The sequence below is a fragment of the Notothenia rossii genome, assembly GCF_949606895.1.
Source record: "Notothenia rossii genome assembly, chromosome: 9".
Classification (NCBI taxonomy): Eukaryota; Metazoa; Chordata; class Actinopteri; order Perciformes; family Nototheniidae; genus Notothenia; species Notothenia rossii.
In genome coordinates this window covers 75,710,060-75,733,799 of record NC_136907.1, presented here as the reverse complement: position 1 = coordinate 75,733,799, position 23,740 = coordinate 75,710,060, and the positions used below count along the sequence as shown (strand labels likewise).

General features: G+C 40.5%; 1 protein-coding gene across 1 annotated transcript in view; it reads left to right on the top strand.

Moving 5' to 3' along the window:
* The window catches only part of LOC307020228 (partitioning defective 3 homolog), a 338,003-nt gene extending 314,840 nt beyond the window's left edge, over positions 1-23,163 (top strand). Inside the window, 3 exon segments of the mRNA XM_079651459.1 lie at positions 4,206-4,329; positions 13,293-13,435; positions 19,683-23,163. Coding sequence (XP_079507585.1) covers positions 4,206-4,329; positions 13,293-13,435; positions 19,683-20,079 — 664 coding nt within the window. The 3' untranslated portion in view covers positions 20,080-23,163.
* The last annotated feature ends 577 nt before the right edge of the window (positions 23,164-23,740 follow it).

Sequence of the window (23,740 nt, the reverse complement as noted above, 5' to 3'; positions counted from 1 at the left end):
ATACTGAGCCTGATGGTTGTAAACAATTACAACGTTTAATGTCTAAAGTGTTGTTCAGTCCAGACGGTTTGTTACCACTGGAACACTTCAAATACTTTTGGGATACATTAAAGAAAACCAAACGTGTTGTTTATGTTAAATAGAGCTTGCAAACATGGTATTAATCTCATTTTGATATCCTGATAACAGTATAGGAAGTTTTTGTTGGTATTTGAATAAATAAGTATTATATTTAATAGCACAAACCTATTTTTGTAGTCCTGTGTAAATTAAATACACAAATACGTAAACAAATGTATTTTTTCTCATTTGATTAAGAACGTATATATATTATGCAAAAATACCAGAAACTCAATTCCAGTGAAGTATAGAGAATAAGAAATAAACAAATACTCACTCACTAGTACAGAGAAATCTAATTAAGACAATATATGTAAATGTTTAAATCTCATTACACTCCGTTGTTATGTAATATCAGAACAAAACCACAACCTTCGAATCAATTATATTTCATTAAATAATTCATATCTGTTTTTCTGAGTCAGTAGGTGCTTGTTATTATCAAATTAAAATACATCATTGTAATGTCTTTCCATATCGATATGATTCCATTGAAACACAATAAAATGGTCATTATTTTTCAACTTGAATGTGAGCTTACGCTTCATTGTTTCTTTTATAACTGCATAACATCTAATATACAGTAGTTACATTAGTTTAGCAAATAATTGTGAGTGCCCAGCAGAGGTGGGAAGTAGTGGAGTACAAATACTTTGTTACTATACGTAAGTACTTAAGGTATCAGTACTTTACTCCACTACTTATTTTTCTGACGACTTTTTACTTTCTACTTCTCACATGTTGAACTCAAATACCTGTACTTTCTACTTCTCACATGTTGAACACAAATACCTGTACTTTCTACTTCTTACATGTTGAACACAAATACCTGTACTTTCTACTTCTCACATGTTGAACACAAATACCTGTACTTTCTACTTCTTACATGTTGAACACAAATACCTGTACTTTCTACTTCTCACATGTTGAACCCAAATACCTGTACTTTCTACTTCTTACATGTTGAACTCAAATACCTGTACTTTCTACTTCTTACATATTGAACCCAAATACCTGTACTTTCTACTTCTCACATGTTGAACTCAAATACCTGTACTTTCTACTTCTCACATGTTGAACTCAAATACCTGTACTTTCTACTTCTTACATGTTGAACACAAATACCTGTACTTTCTACTTCTTACATGTTGAACACAAATACCTGTACTTTCTACTTCTTACATGTTGAACCCAAATACCTGTACTTTCTACTTCTTACATGTTGAACCCAAATACCTGTACTTTCTACTTCTTACATGTTGAACACAAATACCTGTACTTTCTACTTCTTACATGTTGAACCCAAATACCTGTACTTTCTACTTCTTACATGTTGAACCCAAATACCTGTACTTTCTACTTCTTACATGTTGAACACAAATACCTGTACTTTCTACTTCTTACATGTTGAACCCAAATACCTGTACTTTCTACTTCTTACATGTTGAACCCAAATACCTGTACTTTCTACTTCTTACATATTGAACCCAAATACCTGTACTTTCTACTTCTTACATTTTGAACACAAATACCTGTACTTTCTACTTCTTACATATTGAACCCAAATACCTGTACTTTCTACTTCTTACATGTTGAACACAAATACCTGTACTTTCTACTTCTTACATGTTGAACACAAATACCTGTACTTTCTACTTCTTACATGTTGAACCCAAATACCTGTACTTTCTACTTCTTACATGTTGAACACAAATACTTGTACTTTCTACTTCTTACATGTTGAACACAAATACCTGTACTTTCTACTTCTCACATGTTGAACCCAAATACCTGTACTTTCTACTTCTTACATGTTGAACACTAATACCTGTACTTTCTACTTCTTACATGTTGAACCCAAATACCTGTACTTTCTACTTCTTACATGTTGAACTCAAATACCTGTACTTTCTACTTCTTACATGTTGAACTCAAATACCTGTACTTTCTACTTCTTACATGTTGAACCGAAATACCTGTACTTTCTACTTCTTACATGTTGAACTCAAATACCTGTACTTTCTACTTCTTACATGTTGAACACAAATACCTGTACTTTCTACTTCTCACATGTTGAACACAAATACCTGTACTTTCTACTTCTCACATGTTGAACCCAAACACCTGTACTTTCTACTTCTTACATGTTGAACACAAATACCTGTACTTTCTACTTCTTACATGTTGAACTCAAATACCTGAACTTTCTACTTCTTACATGTTGAACCCAAACACCTGTACTTTCTACTTCTTACATGTTGAACCCAAATACCTGTACTTTCTACTTCTTACATGTTGAACACAAATACCTGTACTTTCTACTTCTTACATGTTGAACACAAATACCTGTACTTTCTACTTCTTACATGTTGAACCCAAATACCTGTACTTTCTACTTCTTACATGTTGAACCCAAATACCTGTACTTTCTACTTCTTACATGTTGAACTCAAATACCTGTACTTTCTACTTCTCACATGTTGAACCCAAATACCTGTACTTTCTACTTCTTACCTGTTGAACACAAATACCTGTACTTTCTACTTCTTACATGTTGAACACAAATACCTGTACTTTCTACTTCTTACATGTTGAACACAAATACCTGTACTTTCTACTTCTTACATGTTGAACACAAATACCTGTACTTTCTACTTCTTACATGTTGAACACAAATACCTGTACTTTCTACTTCTTACATGTTGAACTCAAATACCTGTACTTTCTACTTCTTACATGTTGAACCCAAATACCTGTACTTTCTACTTCTCTCATTTTCCAAACAGGCTGGTTCCTTTAGTCTGAATGTGTGTTTGGTGGCGTGATCATTATTATTTAGAGTCATTGTGTGCCTATTGATTTGAACACGATCCGTGTATCCATCATTTCCTGGTCTTCTCTAAAGAAGAGGGACCAATGAAAACGTTGTCATGTTGCCGTTGGTCACCATGGAAACATTCATTAGCTAACAATGACATTATTGTTCTATTAATATAAAGGGAGGTCAGGTACTCTTTAAAACAGCTGCTAGTTATGGGTACTTTTTACTGAAGTACATTTCAAAGCCTCTTTACTTTGACTTGAGTAAAGAAGTTTAGTCAGTACTTTACTTTTACCAGAGTATGTTTAAACACGAGTATCTGTACTTCTACTTGAGTAAAGGATGTGTGTACTTTTGCCATCTCTGGTGCCCAGCTATAGAGGGTATGTTCAGTATGTTCGGTGTACCATGAGAGGAACACGGCAGCATTGTTTGATGTAAGCACCGCGGGGCTGAAACAAACAAAAGCAGGACGGTAGTTGAATTATATGAGGCCACGAGGGGGGGTGGCGGGGGGTTAGTGTAGATGTTGTGGTACTGCTCACCATTCACCTCTAGTCTTCGTTCAAAGTGATGAATTATACATCAGAGGCACATTAGTTTCATATTGCTGTTGGCTCAGCTCTTAGTTATCACATTGTGTTTTATATCTGGGTTGCTTTTCCAGTGTCAACAGCACATTTGATCAATTCCTGAGCAGAGCGCGTTGGACTTTAGAGAACTTCACCCTGTAGGCCAGGGAAGTCCAACTGTATGTTTCACTGAGGGCCACATACAGACACATATAGGAAGGGCTGGGCCACTCACTAAAGGTGAAGTATATTGCATTGTCAGTTCAGTTCAAATGTAGGTCAATTATACGTGAAATTGCTTTCCAGAGGGTTTCATTTATTTAGTTGGCAGCTCATTCCTTAAAACAGAAGCCTCATATTGCTTATAAAAAGAGGGTATATGAAGGTTATAGTTCAAGCTTGTTATGTAATTAAGTCATTGAGCTTTTTTTTTTATTTGAAAAGTGCGCCTTTTAACACATAAATACTTTGTAATATAAGTTTCTTTTTGTGGGCCATATTTCCTCATACTTTTCGAATTAGCTGAGGGCCGTTTAAAAATGGGCCACGGGCCGCATTTGGCCCCCGGGCCGTAGTTTGGCCACACCTGCTGTAGGCCATTTCCGCTGATGGAACCAGGTCACTTGTCCACAATGGAGCCTCTCACGCTAATCAATCCTAAAAACCCCCCTTTCTCTTTTCTCTGTTCACAGTAGCCGGCTAGCCCCCAGCAACCACGACCGGATACAGCGGCTGCGGCAGGAGTTCCAGCAGGCGCAGACCGTGCCCGACGACCCGGACGACCGCAGGAGGACCTACAGCTTCGAGCAGCCCTGGGTGAGTGTCTGAAAAAAGACCAAATCCAGTCCAATCCCAGCCCAGGAAAATGGCTGGACTGTAAAAGTCAAGAAAAACCACCTCTTCCAGAACAAGACTCTGCACGTGTTACCTCCAATGCCTCCAACCAAACATTACTGGAGTATGGTGCTAAACGTCACTAACAACACTACTACTACCAGCCATGAACAAGACTGATGAAATCACCCTATCCCCACTATAGGGTTAACCTCCATCGGCCTTCATGGCTAATTGTGCTCATGCTAACACCCCCTGCATGCAGGAGTTTGCACACCTCACTAACCCCCGTCACACCCGTCACACCCACCTCTACTCATCCATCGTCGTTGTCTCTGTCTGTCCGTCATCCACGCAGCAACTCATGGACTCCTGTGGGGTGTGTCGTCACATAGTTTCTGTGCATGGGGGGGGGTCTCATGTGTAAACCCTTTGTTTTAACTGTGCCTTTTTATACATTTAGGTACATTTGACTATTTAATTCACAGCCTAAGAAGAGGCTTGGATTTAGTGCATTCTGAAGCAACAGGGGGTAATTACAAGCGAACAAAAACCTGAATGCCTTGGGGGTGATGAAATCGCTTTTCAGTATTTATTTGTTCTCTCCTTGCTTCCTTGCACCCAGCTCAAGTGTACTTGGTTTTACAGCCTTTTCTTGAATAACAAATGATGATGAACGATCAATTTTTAAACCTTAAAAACAGTTTTTTATGACATTTTTCCAACTGGGTAGCATCTCTGTGTAATTATGTATTATATTATTATTCTACACATAATTATGAGTCATTTCACCACCTGTCTTCGTGTAGTTTGGGACAGCACATATTTCTGTTGATTTCACACACAAACACATTATGTCACAATACATATTGCTATGACTCATACGCTCTGGTGACAACAGGCAGAAATGTGTGTTGTCCAAAACTAGACAGCATGTATGTCGTCTCTTATGAATTGTCCTTGTGTTTTTTTTTCTCTATACAAGGTCATTTTGATCACCCGTGTGTTTTTGTATACCTCTGTATCCACACAAAATGGTCTCCACTGTAGGTTTGGTGTGCGATTTATAAATGATTTTAAAGTGAGAGCTCACGAATCAAATCCTCTATGCTCTGGCCTTTCTTTTAAAGGTGACCAATCCAATAAAAATGTATTTTTTTGTTTTGCATTGGGCAGTATGAAACCAGAGTGATGCGTTTTAATGGGCTCCACACACACATTCCAGCTGGCATTGTGTAAAAGCAGTGTGGGAAAGAAGAGTGCAGGTCGTCCTCTTGCTTTTGTCTCTCATCAACCAAGCGTGCTCTCAATTAGAGAACTCAACAACACTGCAGCATTATTTTTGTTTACATCAATGCCGCACATCCGCTTCTGTCGCTTTTTCCCATGAACGCTCAGCACTAAGAAACCCACACTGTGAGAGTTAGGGACTCCACTGGAGACCAAAGAGCTTTAAACATGTCAGGGCTCATTATTGAATGAAAAAGCTCACATACATGTGTGGAAATCCCTGAGAACCAGTTGTTCAGCGTCCTACAGCGTGCATTCTAGTTCGACATATATTACAGTCATACACTTTAGCTCGTTTATTGGTTTGAGCCATTATTTTCACTGCTCTTGTTTTGTTTGGTGTACCTTGTTGGAAAACGGGAAGTAAGAAATACGCACTTTTTGTATTATTTTTAACGAGATATTTGACTACATTTGATAAATGTTCCTTTATTGCACATACAACATATATCAGGGTGTCCGCGGGGTCTTAAAGAGTATTAAAAGTTAATCTATTAAAAGTATTAAACGGCATTTCCCAAGGTGTTACATTTTGTAGCTTGTTTTCAATAAGTATATAAATGGTCCAAAGAGGTTTTATTCTACAGTCTGCCTGAATGTAATCATTGCGTAGGTGTGTAGTGTGATTCTGTGTAGTTTATTTATGGCATCCCGTTGGGTTTGACGTCATCTGAACAGGACATCGCACGCTCACTGCTTGATAGCGGGCGAAAGTCCGTTTACGCCGGTTGCTAAGCAACATCGTTATGGGGAAATGCAAGTTTGCGTCCAAATGGTTGGAAGATAAGGAGGAAGGACAATCAATACTGTATATAGTCAATGTGAGGTAAAGTGTGTCGCCAAGGTAACCGGTTAAAACTCAAAGTGGCGATGAGGTCTTAAAATGCATGGAAAGGGTCCAAAGATCCAAAAATACTTAAAGTTCCAAAAATACCGTAACTTCCAAAAATACTTAAAAGTTCCAAAAATACCGTAACTTCCAAAAATACTTAAAAGTTCCAAATTTACTTAAAGTTCCAAATATACTTAAAGTTCCAAATTTACTTAAAGTTCCCAAAATACTGTAAATTCCAAAAATACTTAAAGTTCCAAAAATACTTAAAGATCCAAAAATACCGCTAATGGTTGGAAGATAAGGAGGAAGGACAATCAATACTGTATAGTCAATGTGAGGTGAAGTGTGTCGCCAAGGTAACCGGTTAAAACTCAAAGTGGCGATGAGGTCTTAACATGTATGGAAAGGGTCTTAAAAAAGGTCTTAAAAGGTTTTACATTTGACTTCAGGACTCCTGCATTTACCCTGATATATGTATTTATTTGTTTTAGGATTAAGCCACTTGGATTTCCACAAAACCAAATTGTTAATATGTCAAATGTTTTCCAACAACAATATGATTTAAATTAAAAGCTTTCCAATCAAAGCATAAGCAAACAAGTCTGCAAATTAGACCAAGCATTTCATCTTAACATGTTGATGTTTTCTACCAAAGTACGTCTTGATATCCAATGTATGTTTTTGTATTTACTCCCTGATATGTAATCCTATAGATTACTTCATGATATGTAAGGGTTCGACTCCTATAAATGGAGATTTCCCATGATTCCTCTGTGCCTCCACGCTGCTTTGCATGTGAGGAACCCTCTGGAAGTCTCTATCTCGCCCCTTTTACTTTAGAGTGCAGCTCACATTCAGGCTCTCTATGGTAATTGCACGTTATTAGACTCATGCCCCGGCCATACTGGTGGGCCATATGGAAAACAGCAGAATGAGTCTTTGAAATTCAATTACCTTCCCCATGCATTTATTACATGCTGTTGCTTCATCTCTGTGATGTGCTGCAAACCTCAAGGAGCCCGTGTCCTTTTCATAATTCACCTACAACTGCCCCACTTACAGTCATTGCCAGGAGAGCGCTGCTTATGAGAGACGGCAGACCGTTTTTATACCACAGAAGAATGGTTGAATGATACAAGCAGATGTCAAATAAATTGTCGTTTTATTGAGGATAAAATGTATTTCAGAGCTGTAACAATTTTACAAATAGTAATTTAGTTTAATTGAAAATCAAGTAATGGACATTGTTTTTGATTATCATTGGATTTTCAAGCCAAAAAAAATCATGGATCGAGATTCTCAGATGTTAAAGGGGCCATATTCTGCAAATGTTCAGGTTCATATCAGTATGTAGTCTCTCTACTTTAAAGAGTCCTCTCCTGCTGATGTTCAGGTGTATATCAGTATGTAGTGCCTCTACTTTAAAGAGTCCTCTCCTGCTGATGTTCAGGTTTATATCAGTATGTAGTGTCTCTACTTTAAAGAGTCCTGTCCTGCTGATGTTCAGGTGTATATCAGTATGTAGTGTATCTACTTTAAAGAGTCCTCTCCTGCTGATGTTCAGGTGTATATCAGTATGTAGTGTCTCTACTTTAAAGAGTCCTCTCCTGCTGATGTTCAGGTGTATATCAGTATGTAGTGTATCTACTTTAAAGAGTCCTCTCCTGCTGATGTTCAGGTGTATATCAGTATGTAGTGTCTCTACTTTAAAGAGTCCTCTCCTGCTGATGTTCAGGTGTGTATCAGTGTGTAGTGTCTCTACTTTAAAGAGTCCTCTCCTGCTCATGTTCAGGTGTATATCAGTGCGTAGTGTCTCTACTTTAAAGAGTCCTCCTGCTGATGTTCAGGTGTATATCAGTATGTAGTGTCTCTACTTTAAAGAGTCCTCTCCTGCTGATGTTCAGGTGTATATCAGTATGTAGTGTCTCTACTTTAAAGAGTCCTCTCCTTCTGATGTTCAGGTGTATATCAGTGCGTAGTGTCTCTATTTTAAATAGTCCTCTCCTGCTGATGTTCAGGTGTATATCAGTATGTAGTGTCTCTACTTTAAAGAGTCCTCTCCTGCTGATGTTCAGGTGTATATCAGTATGTAGTGTCTCTACTTTAAAGAGTCCTCTCCTGCTGATGTTCAGGTGTATATCAGTATGTAGTGTCTCTACATGTCTCCATGCTTTAATGTTCCAAAAGCTCTTTATTGTTCTCATACTGCCTGTGCTGCAGCACCTCTTTTCACCCTCTGTCTGAAACCAGAGCCCAGTCTGCTCTGATTGGTTAGCTGGCCGGCTCTGTTGTGATTGTTCAACCACTTAGAGATGTCCCGCCCCTTTAGCCGATATCACGTACAATGTATTGGAGCGCGAGCCAATAGAAGCACGTGTTACATAGTGATGTCATTATCACTGTGTGAACTTTGGGATGTTAGCCTTTGCAGACCATTGACATGCACAACAACCTATATGACACACTACAGGGAAGCGAAAACCCCCAAAAAAAACTTTAATATTTGTGGATTTTCCCAAAAATGAATGAATCAGCAGTTCATTTTTAACAATTTGTTCATAAGTAATGAGTCGCAGCCCTATTTTCAAGCTGTTTTTTAACCAACACAATTTACCCACATTAAACATTCATCAGAAATATCTATACTTTCTGAAAGGAAGCCCTCTTCTGCCTTTTCCTCCATAGTTTTGGCAGCAGTGGAGGATTGTGGGTAGCTCGGTCTAATTCCATCAGGATGACTGATGGACGCTCTCCGGCTGCAGCGCTCCAGCTTTATTGCACTCATTTATACCACTATGGGAGCAGAGGAGTTCCTTCACTTGATGTTGGGGGTTTGGAAAGGGCATAATATTGCCTCTTGTATTTTACTGCAACATTTTAATGCTGCTATTATCTGTATTCCTTAAGGGCATTTCTCCCCTCTACAGTCATCGTGTTCTGGCAGAAGACCCCATTTTCCTAGGAATATTCAACACTTGTGAAAAGATATTGCGGCAGTAATTTACCCACGGGCTCGCCCCTCCCTATTGGTTGTCTGCCAGCCTGTCCTTATTGTCCCCGGAGCAGCCAGGCAGTGCCAATCAACCCCAGAGATGATTGCCCCGGCTTCATTTGGTTAAAAGGGGAAATGTCTCTTTAGCACTCTTAATCGTTTTATGGCCTTCCCACAGACTGACGTGCACAGCGCTCCCACCAGGATCTCAATACGGTGCACAGCCATAAAAGTAATTAGATTGGCTTTGTGCTACAACTGATCCGCACACAATTATTGCACCCACACCGCTAATGAACATTGGAGGAGCGGAAGGAGTTGTGGTAAAGTGTGTGCTGGACCCTGAGGTGGTGCTCTGCTACTGGGAGAGATATGAGTGTGTATAGAAGGTGCGTGTACACTTGTTATACATCTATCTATCCAATAGGACCACTTTTAGACTCTTATTTTATCTTTATACTTATCCTTATTATAAGGCAGGGGTGTCAAACTCAAGGCCCGGGGGCCAAATCAGGCCCGTGACTTCATTTTATGTGGCCCCAAAAAAAAGCTCTGAAAGAATAATATGTTTATTATGCATGCCGATTTACAGAGGCACGTTGCCCATAAACTACATGTCCCACAATGCATCTACATTTTGACTCAGAATTTTACTTGTTTCTCAGAATTTTACTTTTTTTCATCAAAATATTTTTTTTTTTATCAGAATCTGCCTTTTTTCTTCAACATTTTTACTTTTTTTTACCAACATTTTAATTTTTTCTTCAAAATTTCACCTTTTTTTTTTTTTGGGACTTTTTTTTCCAGAATTTGGCTTTTCTTTTTAAATCATTTTGTGACATTCTCACTGAAGAGACTTGCAATTATTTGCTCTAGACTTCTGCTTTCAGACGTAGTTAATTATGAAGTTATTACCCTATCCGGTAATAATCCAATATTATTTTATATATATTACATATTTATATATGTATTTTTATATAGTGTTATATATAAAACTGGCCCTTTGAGTGCAACCATGATGCTAATGTGGCCCGAGATAAAATTGAGTTTGACACCCCTGGTCTAAGGGCTTTGGTAAGGCAGGTTGATACAATTATAAAAATGTAAGTATGGACGATGAATATGCTTCAAACAAATTGTTATCAATCCGTTTAAACAGCGTCAGAACGCTTTTCCAATGTCTTTTCAACTTCCCAATTTGTTGGCATTGGATATCGTCCAACTTTTTTGAAAACAGACATTCTATCAATCCCGGCAGTTTGCAATATCGACGTGTGATGCAGGAAAGTAGGCGAGATTTAAACTACTATCAAAGGTTTTTCGACTACTATCCATTTCTATCCATATGTCAATCCAACTGCATCACTATGAGTGCCTTTTAAGGAGTAAGTGATTGAAAGTGTATCCAATATCTGAGCAGAGAGCGCTGAGATAAGAGATGGTGTAAAATATAGCATGCAGCTACAGTGAGTTCAATAACAGGCAATAAGTGTGGTGTAAACAATTTAGCTTTTAAACATGGCTGTGCAAACATGGTACAAACTAGATAGTGAAACCCTCGGGGGCAAGGGAATGCTTTTCAGAAATCTTCACAATGTAGAAATACGAACATACAAGTGTCTGTGTGTTGTCTGTTTTGATGAATGGCTTGTGGAACATACAGTCAAAACACAATCATTGAAACCAATACAAGGTTGCAGATACTTACAAATGTACATTTCACCGCCTGCAACTGATGTGCAGGCGGTAAATATTAATCTACCAATCAGGATAAGCGGTTCAATGCCCAACCCCACTGCTATTAACATATACAGTAGAAGTGTCCTTGGGCAAGGTGCTTTACCCAAAATGGCTGTCTATGATATTCCATTGTATGTAATTCACTTAAGATCACATTTTCAGCCAAGTACAAAAATAATAATATATGGTGTTTTCCATGCAGCCTGTACAGGAAGTGTTTTATTTTGCTGTGTTGGGGAGGGTTGTCACATTGTTCACAGGTTGTTGTCTCCTTCATTAACATCCACTAATATCCACCTCATCTCATCACTCCCCCTGCTATGAGTCTCCAGCATGAACCCTGTCTGTGTGTGTGTCTGTCTGTCTCTCTGTCTCACCTTCATACTGACCTGAGGAGACGAGCTCAGGGTGTGTCTGCCCCACTGGCTGCTGGTAAGTGTCTGTGGTTTGGACTGGGAGGGGGGATAGTGGAAGATTTTGTGAGGTATCTGGTGTCGGGGACGGCTGCTACTTTTATTGGGCTACTGTGTGGAAACTCTGACTCCAGTTGTGGTGACTTTCATGCCCTTCAATTTGAAACTAGGGATCATGTGTTCATTTTATAGACGTGTATACTCGGTTAAAAGCTGTGACCCTTTTCAATAGTTCGTACGTACTACTGTAAGTCCAACATTCAAGACATTCATTTGTTAATCAGAAACAAATCTCTACTTCACAGTAAGATGAGATAAGATGTACTTTATTGATCCCAATTCGGGAAATGTTTGTGTTGCACTAGCATAAAAACAAGGCATTGCACATAAGAGAAATTAAGAGTAGAACAAATAAACAATCTCAATACAAACAGTAGAAAATATACACGTTGAAATACCAATTTAAAGTAAACAAAATATAAACAGTATGTGCAGGCAGAGATAAGCTTTTCGTTAAACGATTGTTTATACGGTTTTAATTTCCTGGTTGGACTGAATACATGTCTCCAAAATCTCATATCTGATCTTGATTAAACGCTTCAATCTACGTATTTTACCAAATAACCACAAGATGCTTCAATTAAGTCACAATACAGGATGAAAGTCACCATGACTGGAGCGGTCAAACAATTATTAAGAGCTATTTTCGGGAAAATTGTTGAATTTACTGTTAAATCTTGTTTTTATCAAAGTAAATTTGTCTTGAGGTTTTTTAATGTAACGCAGCTCTTTCTTAAATGTGGGTCTATGATTATGTGAAGTTATTCTGTTATTATCAAATCGTTATTAGAGGTTATTTATATTCTGAAGTGCAGCTTATAGCTAATGTCTGAATATGTGGAGGACAAATGACATCAAATAGATAGACTCACATAAAACCACTGATTTCAAAAGTTGGCTCCTTAACATCTGACCTTTGTAAATCTATCTGGCATCGGCACAGCAGGCGGGTCGTCATAGTGAGTGTTTCATTTAACTCTGAAAAGCCATCAGTATTTCTTTAACCCTGGGAGTGTAAAACTTCCACTTGTCCCAGAGCCATTTCAGCTTTACCAGAGAACAGTCGTCTTCACCCAAAGGACCAAAGAACTAATGTTTATACTTGGATGTATTTATATTAAACCAAGTGTTATGGGACTATCTACAAGATGGCGAAATAGTTCTATAACTTCAGATGGTGATGTTGTTCTTAAAGCCACAATAAGACCGTGGTTAAAGGGTCAGTTCAGCCAAATGACAAAGAAAACAGATTTGTATTCTTGCATCAAGTCACAAGAGATGTCTTTCCCGCAGACTTTACTGTAAACAGTTTCTTCTGGGACTGGGACTACTTCTTAGGAAGAAAGTAGTTCCGGTGAAAACCGTTCAAAGTTAGGTTTTTGGATTATGCTTCCAAGCCTTTTAAGAATTACCTATTTGTAACTACGTTGAGATGTTGTACCATAGATTTCAGTATCCTTAAGGTACATCAAATAACATCACATTTGTTCACACATTTCCTTTGATTTTATTGCACATAATTTCCATTAAGTGTGTGGAATAATTAATTAGATGATACTTTGACGATCAGGACGTGACATCAGAGTTAACGGAGCTGCTTTCTTTCTGTTTTCAGACGAACGCCAGCAGTAACGGGCAGGGCGGGTACAGCCAGCCGGGGCGCCACTCGGTGTCCGTGGAGGTCCAGATGCAGAGGCAGAGACAGGAGGAGAGAGACTCGTTCGCCCAGGCGCAGAGACAGTACAGCTCCCTGCCACGGTAAGAAAGACGGACCCAGAGTGAGACAGGCTTCATGTGTTTTGTTAGAAAGATATCACTCGTCACCGGCTTGAGCTTCAATCGGGTCTTGTCGGTAATCATACATTCTGTCATGTACAAAATACTGAGTTGTTTCTCGAAATGTTGGCTTTTTTTCTGAAATCTCACATTTCTGACTTTCTCTCAAAATCCTGACTTGTTCTAAAAAATCTAAAAATTCTGAATTGTTCTAAAAAATCTCACATTTCTGACTGTCTCTCAAAATTATGACTTATTCTAAAAAATCTAAAAATGATGACTTGTTCTAAAAAATCTCAAAATTAAGACTTTTTCTCAAATTTCTGACTTTCTCTCAAAATTATGACTTTCTCCCAAAATTATGACTTTTTCTCAAAATCTCAAAATTATGACTTTCTCTAAAAATTATGACAATTTCTCAAATTTGGACTTTTTCTCAAAGTTTTAACTTTTTCTGGAATACTTGTCTGAGTTTATTTTTATAATCACTCGTCACCGGCTTGAGATTGAATATTCAGGGTCCATGTATTTATTATCCTCAAGAATGGAAGGAGTCATCACATACAGAGCATTTGGTAAAACTAGTTCCTGAACAGTGTCCTTCACATGCTGATATACAAGAGTGTAATGTACAAAATACTGAGTTTTTTCTCGAAATGTTGGCTTTTCTCTCAAAATCTCAAAATTCTGACTTTCTCAAAAAATTCTGACTTTTTCTCAAAATCTCAAAATTCTGACTTTCTCTCAAAATTTCAAAATATTCTGACTTTCTCTCAAAATTCTGACTTTCTCTCAAAATGCTGACATGTTCTAAAAAATCTAAAAAATTCTAACTTGTTCTAAAGAATCTCAAAATTATGACTTTTTCTCAAATTTCTGACAATTTCTCAAATTTTGACTTTTTATCAAAATTTGGACTTTTTCTGAATACTTGTCTGAGTTTTTTTTAATAATCACTCGTCACCGGCTTGACCTTGAATATTCAGGGTTCATGTATTTATTATCCTCTCAAGAATGGAAGTAGTCATCACATACAGAGCATTTGGTAAAACTAGTTCCTGAACAGTGTCCTTCACATGCTGATATATAAGAGTGTAATGTACAAAATACTGAGTTTTTTCTCGAAATGTTGGCTTTTCTCTCAAAATCTAAGAATTCTGTCTTTCTCAAAAAATGTGAACTTTCTCTCAAAATTCGGACTTTCTCTCAAAATCTGAAAATTCAGACTTTTTCTGAATACTTAAAAATGCTAATAATCACTCGTCACCGGCTTGAGCTTGAATCTCAGGGTCCATGTATCTGTGATCCTCTCCAGAATGGAAGTAGTCATCACATACAGAGCATCAACTAGTTCCTGAACAGTGTCCTTCACATGCTGATATCCAAGAGAGGGAGTTCCACAGTCACAAGATGGAGGAATAGAAAGCAGTATTCAATGTTTACTTCAGATTAGCTCCACGTCAGAAATGATCATGCTTGTCATATGTCTCTCTCCATAGAGGCTGAATCATCATGTTAATCACATAGCTATCATATGCCTCAAACAGTCGTGATGCTCTTCTAGGTAATCACACATCCTGTCATGTTCACAGCTACAGTTGGGATACCTTTGTTAGCATGTGGACTCTGAGATAGGAAGAGAACATTCAGTATTTTCCCAACATGTTTGTTTCTGTCTGTCTTACAATCAATATGTGTTGCTATAGGAGATGTGTGTGCTCTCGTGTTCCTGCTGTCTAATGTAAGATGTGTCCAGGAGGTTGTGACTGTGTTTGTATCTATTTTAGATCTGTGATTTAACGTAATGTATCTCGAGAAGTGATTGGTGTGTACGCTCGCGCCTGTGCACGCCTGTCTGATTATGTCACATTCACTGTGGCTTATTACAGTCATGAGAGCAGATTATATACGAGTAAAAAAGAGGGTCACAGCTGGTCAATTTCAAACCACACACCTATACACACACACACTGTTACACTCTCACACACACACACACACACACACACACACACACACACACACCCCCACAGATCATGTTACCCTCTCACATAGATATGACATGATTGCTTTCCTCTCCCTTAATGTAATTCCCTTTGATCTGCGTGATATGACTGCCTGTTGTTCCAGGAAGTGTGTGTGTGTGTGTGTGTGTGTGTGTGTGTGTGTGTGTGTGTGTGTGTGTGTGTGTGTGTGTGTGTGTGTGTGTGTGTGTGTGTGTGTGTGTGTGTGTGTGTGTGTGTGTGTGTGTGTGTGTGTGTGTGTGTGTGTGTGTGTGTGTGTGTGTGTGTGTGTGTGTGTGTGTGTGTGTGTGTGTGTGTGTGTGTGTGTGTGTGTGTGTGTGTGTGTGTGTGTGTGTGTGTGTGGACTTATTGGAGATATGGGGACATTTTGGATAATGAACATATGGCTTAGATTATGCCTCAAAGTCTATTCTGTTTCGTCGGTTATGTTTAGATGTGAACTATTTTACTTCCAGAGTGAACCTTTGATGAACCTTTCAAAGACAATAGACAACACCTGGCTCTACATGATCTGACACCCACGTGATGTGAAATACATTAAAGAAAAACTATATAGGAACATCAAATCCAAACTTAAAAGTCCCATTTGTGATAACTTTCAAAAGACGCTTTAATGTTTCATCCACTTGAGATGGAACACTCTCAAAATGTAATTTTACTGTGAACTTTAACACAAAATGTCAAGACGAAAAACAGACTATCCTCTCTTGTGTTTCCTAATGAGTTACTCGGTTTCATCAAGCATGGTTGCCAAGAAGCTTCTGACTAGTTTAACCATGAGTAATGTCCGTTTTTATGGGGAGTGCAACGCCCAGCATCAATAGGTCCCCACGTCTACATTAGCCTTAAAGTTCATATCAATAACAAAACACAAGTTCGGAAGAGTTACTTGGATTCGGCCTGGTTTCAGACAGAGGGTGAAAAGAGCTTTTTGAACATTAAAGGTCCCATGTCATGCTTTTCCGGTTAGTACCCGTCCCCTTGTGTGTTATGTAGGTTTCTCTGCATATAAACGGTCTGCAGAGTCACAAACCCTCAAAGTACACCCTGTAGGGAGTAAAACTCTAACACAGAGAAGACCTGTCTATGCTGCCCCAGAACGCCTCGTTGGACATTTCTCTTTTTCCATTTGCTTCTTCCGGGAACCAAAATGGACCAATCCGCGGAGCCCCTCACACACCAGGACCTTTAGCGTAAATGTTCAACTAACAGGGAGTCCCCATTGACTTGCATAGAGCTCCCTGGTTGGTAATAGACGAGTTGGGATCATGGAGAAATGCTCTCCTCAGACCCATTCTCACAGCGTTACAAACCTTTTTCTTTCTCAATATCAAGCCACACTTATTGTTTTTACTTCGGCTGTGAGTGTTTGTGTGTGCTCAGGATGAGTTTCGCGCTGTATCGCCGACCCGGAAACCACACCAGTAAGCCATGATCATTGAGCAGCGAGCCTTGCAACGTCCCGACCAATCAGCGCACAGTGGGATCACAGGGAGGGGGGGAGGCGGAGCTCCAACAAGCCGTTTAGGACAGAGAGTGAATACACATTTATACTGTGCAATTTTCCAAACTCACATTGACCAATGTGAGTTTGGAAAATTGAACAATGTAAATCTATTCTAGTAGACCTCAACAATGGAAATATGATAAGTAGAAATGGCGATGACACGGGACCTTTAAAGCATGAAAACATGGCAGAGCAGAGGCACTAAATACTAATATGAAGCTGAAAATGAGCATAAAAGGGCCCCTTTAAGGCCCACTTGTTTTCCTCGGGGTCCAGAAGAAGATATATTTTGTATTATTCAGTCAGTTCAGGAAGGAACTGTCCAGGGGGAAATGTTAATCAAAGTTATTATGTTTCCCTAAGCCGTCAGTAATTACTCTTTGAAATCCTCAAACACCCGCCATAGTCAAACCAAGCAGACGTGTCCTGGTGCACGCTCATCAACTTGCACTCACAATACATACAACATTAGAAACTGTATCTACTATGACTTCACCATCTTACTCCTAAGCCTCTGTTATCGACGCAAATCCCTTCCTTGATAAATATTGCAGGCAGCTTTGCTGAAAGATTAATGAACTCCAGTCTCGCTCCAACGGTCAGAAGCAACATCCTGTGGCCACGTTCCTTCACTCTGCCGCTAATTCCATTAAGAGACTGTTCTGTTTGGATAACCCCCGCTGTACTATCTTGAGAACACTAACTATTGTTTGACTTAGAGCATACCATTGAGTGAAATCAGAGACAGAGTAAATATGGCATTTAGCGGATCACAGGCTTGATGGGATTCATATGTTGTTCATGCAGGGCGGTGTTCTTCATGAGTGGATTGTGAATGGAGACGTGATTTATGGCTTTAACATTCTTTAAAAACAGGTTTCATTTTTAGATAAAGGTCAGTTTCCTTCTGGGTGAGACCCTTCTCCTAAACAGGGAGCTGAGTGAATATAAACCACTGCCATTCAAAACAATGACGGCCGGATGAAGGGCCTTCAGATCCATCACCGACGAGCACCATTGATCTCAGAGCCAAAGCGATGTCACTATGGCGACCAGAGGTTGACTTCAACAGCTGCAGTGGCATTTGCTCTCACATGCATGTCACAACCACATGTCTCTATGCCCTGCTCTGCAACCTCTCACAACGTCTCCCTTTTCCCCCTCAATCTCACTCTGTCACCTTTCCCCCCTTTCTGTTTTATCATCCGTCATGCTTCACAGTGTGCATGTACAGAATACAGAGCCGTGTACATCTTTCTGTATTTAACACACATGTACATGCCCCCCCCCCCCTTGGCACGGCATCAGACAGAGGGAGTGATCTGGTTTGCATTTCTCAGCAGGGAGGCACACCAGCTTTGGCCTCTTTGTCAACATATGAAATGAAATCAGATGCCGAGGACGCCTGTCTCTGAAAATTGGAATCAGTCAACCGTGTGCAAGACTAAACCTGGGCTTTATTCTCCTATCTCACCGATCGGGGAGCGTATCCATTCCCAATTGCATTCAATTTCAGTTGAATAAAAACAAAGGCATTTTATATTCTCATTAAGGGTTTTTCTTTCTCTCCTTCCTACTCAAATCCAAACACAAGAATGATACGATTTCTTCACAGCTGGCTGATAAACCTGCTAATTATGCATGGCTCCGAGTCAAAAGCCAATAGATGTTTTCGTGTGTCTTCTTCTTCTCTCGCTGCTCTCCTTTTGCCATGCCCTCGAGATGAATGGGTGGAGCTGTGGGGCTTGGGACACTCATGCATATCGTATGGACTCACACACACTTACAAACTACGACACACTTAATACACAAAGGCAGCGCTGCCACAAAGAGGCTAGCCAAGCAGAAATGAGAGGTGATGTCACACATCTGCAGGGCAGGTCCTCTGAAGCATAACAACCAACCGTGCCTTTAAGACAAGTGTCAGCCGTCACATATCGAATTCTATACCCAATCCAAAGTGGACAAGATGGTCGCCTCATTTATCCACCTGCGGAGGGCCTGCAGTTACTATCTGTCAGATCCCATGGCTGTTTCCGTCTGTCTCGAAATGGAGCTAATGGGCTGGAAGGGGACTTTGACATGGTTAGCTATCCCTGTCTCTTTTTACCGTGGGCTGATACTTGCCCAGAGGCGCTTTGTGAGGCTGTAATGGTGTCTTACTTGTATTAAATGTGATACTTGGCGACCATATGGCTGACAGTATAATCACGTTTCAGCAGAAATACAAAAACAAAGGCTTATCCCAAGAGGTAATGGTCTTTAAACTAATATTTTTGTTGGTGGTGAGATTGTTCCTACCAGACCGGAGGACAATATGTGGCTAAGAGGGTTTGAAATGGTTGAACAAGCTCTCCATTGATATAAGGACAGCAGGAAGGCTACACATGTCCCGTCACAGACTGAAAACGCACTTGTACCATGGCCATTAAACCCAACACACATTTAAAAAGATTTGCGCATAAAGGGTTTAGCCCATTTGAAAAAAAGCAAATATGCCTACATGTACATTTTTCTTAATGTTCTAAGTTTGTATCTTTATGGTTGATTGCATTAATTGTTACTTGCGTTGGATGAGTGTTGGCTTAATGAAATGTAAGCGTCTTCACTACACACTGGCCCGTATTAGGGTTAGGGGTTCAAGGAGTCATATAACACCGAATCTGACATGTTCCTTTCTTGTTCCCTCTTTCCACACCAGGCAACCCAGGAAGAACCCCAGCACCGTCTCCCAGGACTCGTGGGACAAAGCCTACCCTCCTGGCGAAGTCTTCCAGACGGCAAAGGACAACCCACGGTACTCGAGCTACCAGGGATCCAGGAACGGCTACCCTGGGGGGGGTGGCGTCAACGCACGCGTCCTTCTGGAGGCCCAGGAGCTCCTGAGGCAGGAACAGAGGCGGCGAGAGCAGGAAGCCAAAGGGAAGTTAATGCAGGAGAGCATCGTTAGCAGCAGCTATGAAGGATACCCCTCAGCACACCTGAAGGACCCAGCCTCCCCCAAGGGCCCGTACCGCCACGATGTGCCGCCCTCACCTTCGCAGTTAGCAAGGCTTAATCGAATCGGTTCAGAAAAAGGAAGGCTTTTTTATTCTTGAGGAGTATTCTTGGACTAATGGACGAAATGCTGATCAGAGAAGTTGCTACAGGAGCTAAGGGGATTACCTTGAAGGAACAGCAGCTACAAAAAGGGACAACCTAGAGGTCTTATAGCCTAGCGATGATCTTAGAGGTAAACAGATGTGTGCTCAGTATGTGGGTGTTCGTGTTAAATCCCTCACTGTGCCGATGACCTAAACCCGTCAGTCAGTCAGTCAGCCTCCTACAGACGCTCAGTGCCTTCTCTGCATTCACAAACACAATGCATGTTCACATTTGTCCAGGACTCTGATTCATCGAGGTCTGGCAGCACCGTGTTCTGACAATCAAATGGGCAGACAGGCGAGGGAGTGGGCGTTCTTCTGAGCCCATGGCGAGGCGTTACCTTCTGTGGGTTTATGTGTGGGCATGTGACAACTTACATGTCTCACCATCAAGAACGTGCGTCGTGGCTTTTCAAAGCGTCCCGTGGACGACTCGTCCCGTCGGTCACAAATCACGTTCCATTCATTTCTTTTAACGCTCAACCCGCACCGATACTTGTCCTCCGCATTCTGTTTTCTCGACTCCTCAGCGATCGAGCATCTCTCACTCGAGTGCTCCCCGGGGAGAAGAGGAAACAAGGCAAAGTGTATGGAAAAAGGAGGGCACAGTATGTGTGTGTGTGTGTTATTAATAAAAAGCCCCCCCTCATAAATGATTCATACCGTGTGTTATCTCCGTGGAGGAGACCCAGGCTGAGGGTAGACAGCTCTGATCCTCTGCCTGGCCCCCCTGCTCCGCTCTGGGCTTGCTTGCTGGCCCGCCTGCCTGCCTCTCTGTCTGGATCTCTGGATCTCTGGCTTCCTTTCCTCCTCTTGTCGCCTTTCGGTTTGTTACCTTTCTTTCTTCTACCACCTCAACACCCCCACCTTTATCCTCCTCTCCTCTTTCGCTCATTCCCCACCTTCCTCTCATATCACCCGTCCCCTCCCCCTCCCTCCCACCACCCTCCTCCTCCTCCTCCTCCCCACGTCTCCCGAGTCAGGCTCTGCACTGAATTTTTCATCACAAGCCACCTGCTGCCTGCCAGAGCCAGCGAGCGCTGCCACCAGAGGAACCGACAGAGGGCCCGGCTTCTGACATAAAGGGAGGAATAAAAGCAATCCAGAATAAAGATGGGTCGCGAGACAATAAGCCTGCCAGTGTGAGATTAGCTGGAGCTTTTCTCCTGTTTTTTAACAAAAGGGTAGTGAAATGGTCCTCAGGAGTTAATTGCGTTCAATTGCTGTAATTGCTTTCTGTGTTTTTACCTTTTTAAGCATTTAGCCGACACTCTTCTCCCAAACATTACTAGAACTGCTTTCTTCCAGATATTTTAAAAGAAAGAAAGAGAGGCAATAAAGATTAGAATCCTACCTATGTTCCATGTCGCCGTGTGTCAACCTAAAACCGAGGTTTAGTAACTTAATCGAAGGGCTCAATAGCCCGCCAGAACATTGCTAGCAGTCACAATAGCTCTTTGAATTTGCTAGCTTGCTAACTGTCAGTCAGCGGTCAGTTACCTTTGTCACTGACAGCACAGTAGGCTCTCACTGCTCAATAAGCATTAGGATGCATCAACTTCTGTGTAGTTATCATTCCTATTTTGTGGAGCAGTTGATGCTACAGAGAGTTGTACAAAAATCACAGCCAGGTAGCATAATTAGCTTCCTCCATTTAAAAAGAATTGCGTGGTAATAGCTCAACCTGCGGTGCCAAAGTTTAATTGCCTGGAAGATTTGATAAATGCTGTCTCGACTGGGCCTAAAACAGGACACTTCTAAGAGACAATGCTATGTTTGGAATCTGCTGTATGCTATGAGGACCACAAATGAAATGTTAACTAACCTCCACTTTAATAGGGTCGAGACAATCGAAAAAAAAAAAAAAAACGATTTGAATTTCTGTTATTTGGGTTAAACCAGTTACTTTTTCATTCTGATTCACGCTAGCCCACTGGGTGCTGTAGTTTGAATTCAGAAAAAAAAAACATGGGAATTGATGACACACGCTTTCAAATCCCTGCCACCATCCCACCACTTTAATTGTTGCAGTAGGTGGCAACCGATTCTCTGAGTCTGAACCTTCCCCGCATTCAAGTCCCTAATGTTTGTGACATTATTCTCTCTGCCTGTGAGCAGACAAATGAGACCGAGCTGAGGTGAAACTTAAAACAAAAGGGAAATACAAAACAAAAAAAAGACGGCCATCATCAAGCTGTGGAGAACAAACAGGCGGTGTCTAATTGCCCTTCACTCCTACACTCCCTATGCAGAGCGAAGCCGCATGACATGCATTATCTCCTATTGGTTAATGAAGCCCCTTGCTGGGAAAGCTACAGGGCTGAGTAGGGGTACTAAATGAAAGTAAGAAGATGAAGAACAAATTACCTTAATGGCATTTTCCGGTGTTTAAACCTGTATTTTAACCCGAGGAAAGTTATAAGCTAAACTAACAATCCTTTCTGCATATGTATGTTGTTAGGTAAGATGACACGAACGCAATATGGGGCTGATGAAGACTGTAACCAAATAATAAAAGCAGTGTCGTTGAGGGTAAAACATATCTCCACTCCGCTGTGAACACTAGGGGCGTCTCGATGGCAGAAGCACCTTTCGAAGGATTTTTTGCTCAAAACGTCACAAACCACGGGGCGTGATATCGATAAGTGCCTGATATATATCACGATATTTTACACAAAGAGGGACACGATGTGATTTGTTTGTCAGTGACACTACAGTGTGATTTTTAGACATTTTTAATATCATATGATAATGTGTCATTCGATGGGGTACTCCTTCCTGAAGCTTTTTTTTTTTATTTGATGTACCAGAGCCAACACTTTAGGAGCGGTTATCAGTGTATTTGTATCCCGTTTGACATTGCCTTCAACCATGCTGTAACATGATGTGTTTTAAAGTATAAAAAGAAAATGGAAGCTGATGATGTGCAATTGTTTTTGCGAACTTTTACATGATATATTATGAAATGTATGCAGCCACTTTTTTCCTGTACATATCAAATTTAGAATAAAACGGAAGGCTGTTCCATCCTGTTTACAACTTGTGTCTGTTTACTTTCTCTTTCCTCGACCGTGGCTTTAAACCCGGATCAAACAATGGTTTAATTAAGCAGAAGAGAGTCTGACAAATGTCATATCTGTCAGGTCTGGCAGCTGATGTCTTCTTCTGAGTCCAACAGGGGTTCATGGACACAAAAAATATGATGAATGACATGAAACCACATTAAGCTGTGGCACAATCGTAACTGGCTTTTCTGCAACAACCTGTGTGAGTGATCCGTTCAACACACCGAGGTAATCTCCCTGAACATCACTGTTTCCTGTTATTAAGTCCAGCTTTGTTCCCATTGTCCCTCACAGCGGATCTGCTGAGCCGCTCACTGCTACTGTTTTTGTTCAGAGGGGTCAAAGGTGACAGCCTAACCAAACACCATTAATGCATTAAAGCCTACCGGTGTTGGAAGAAACTGATCTGATGACAAGAAGTAGACTCAGAGAAATCCCTTTGGCACATCTTGACTTTTTATCCGTTATTGACTTTGTAGTATTTGAATAAGAGAGAGAACTTTAGAGAGGGTTGTGCAGTCAGAAAACTGTGTCATCATGCCTCGGACAGA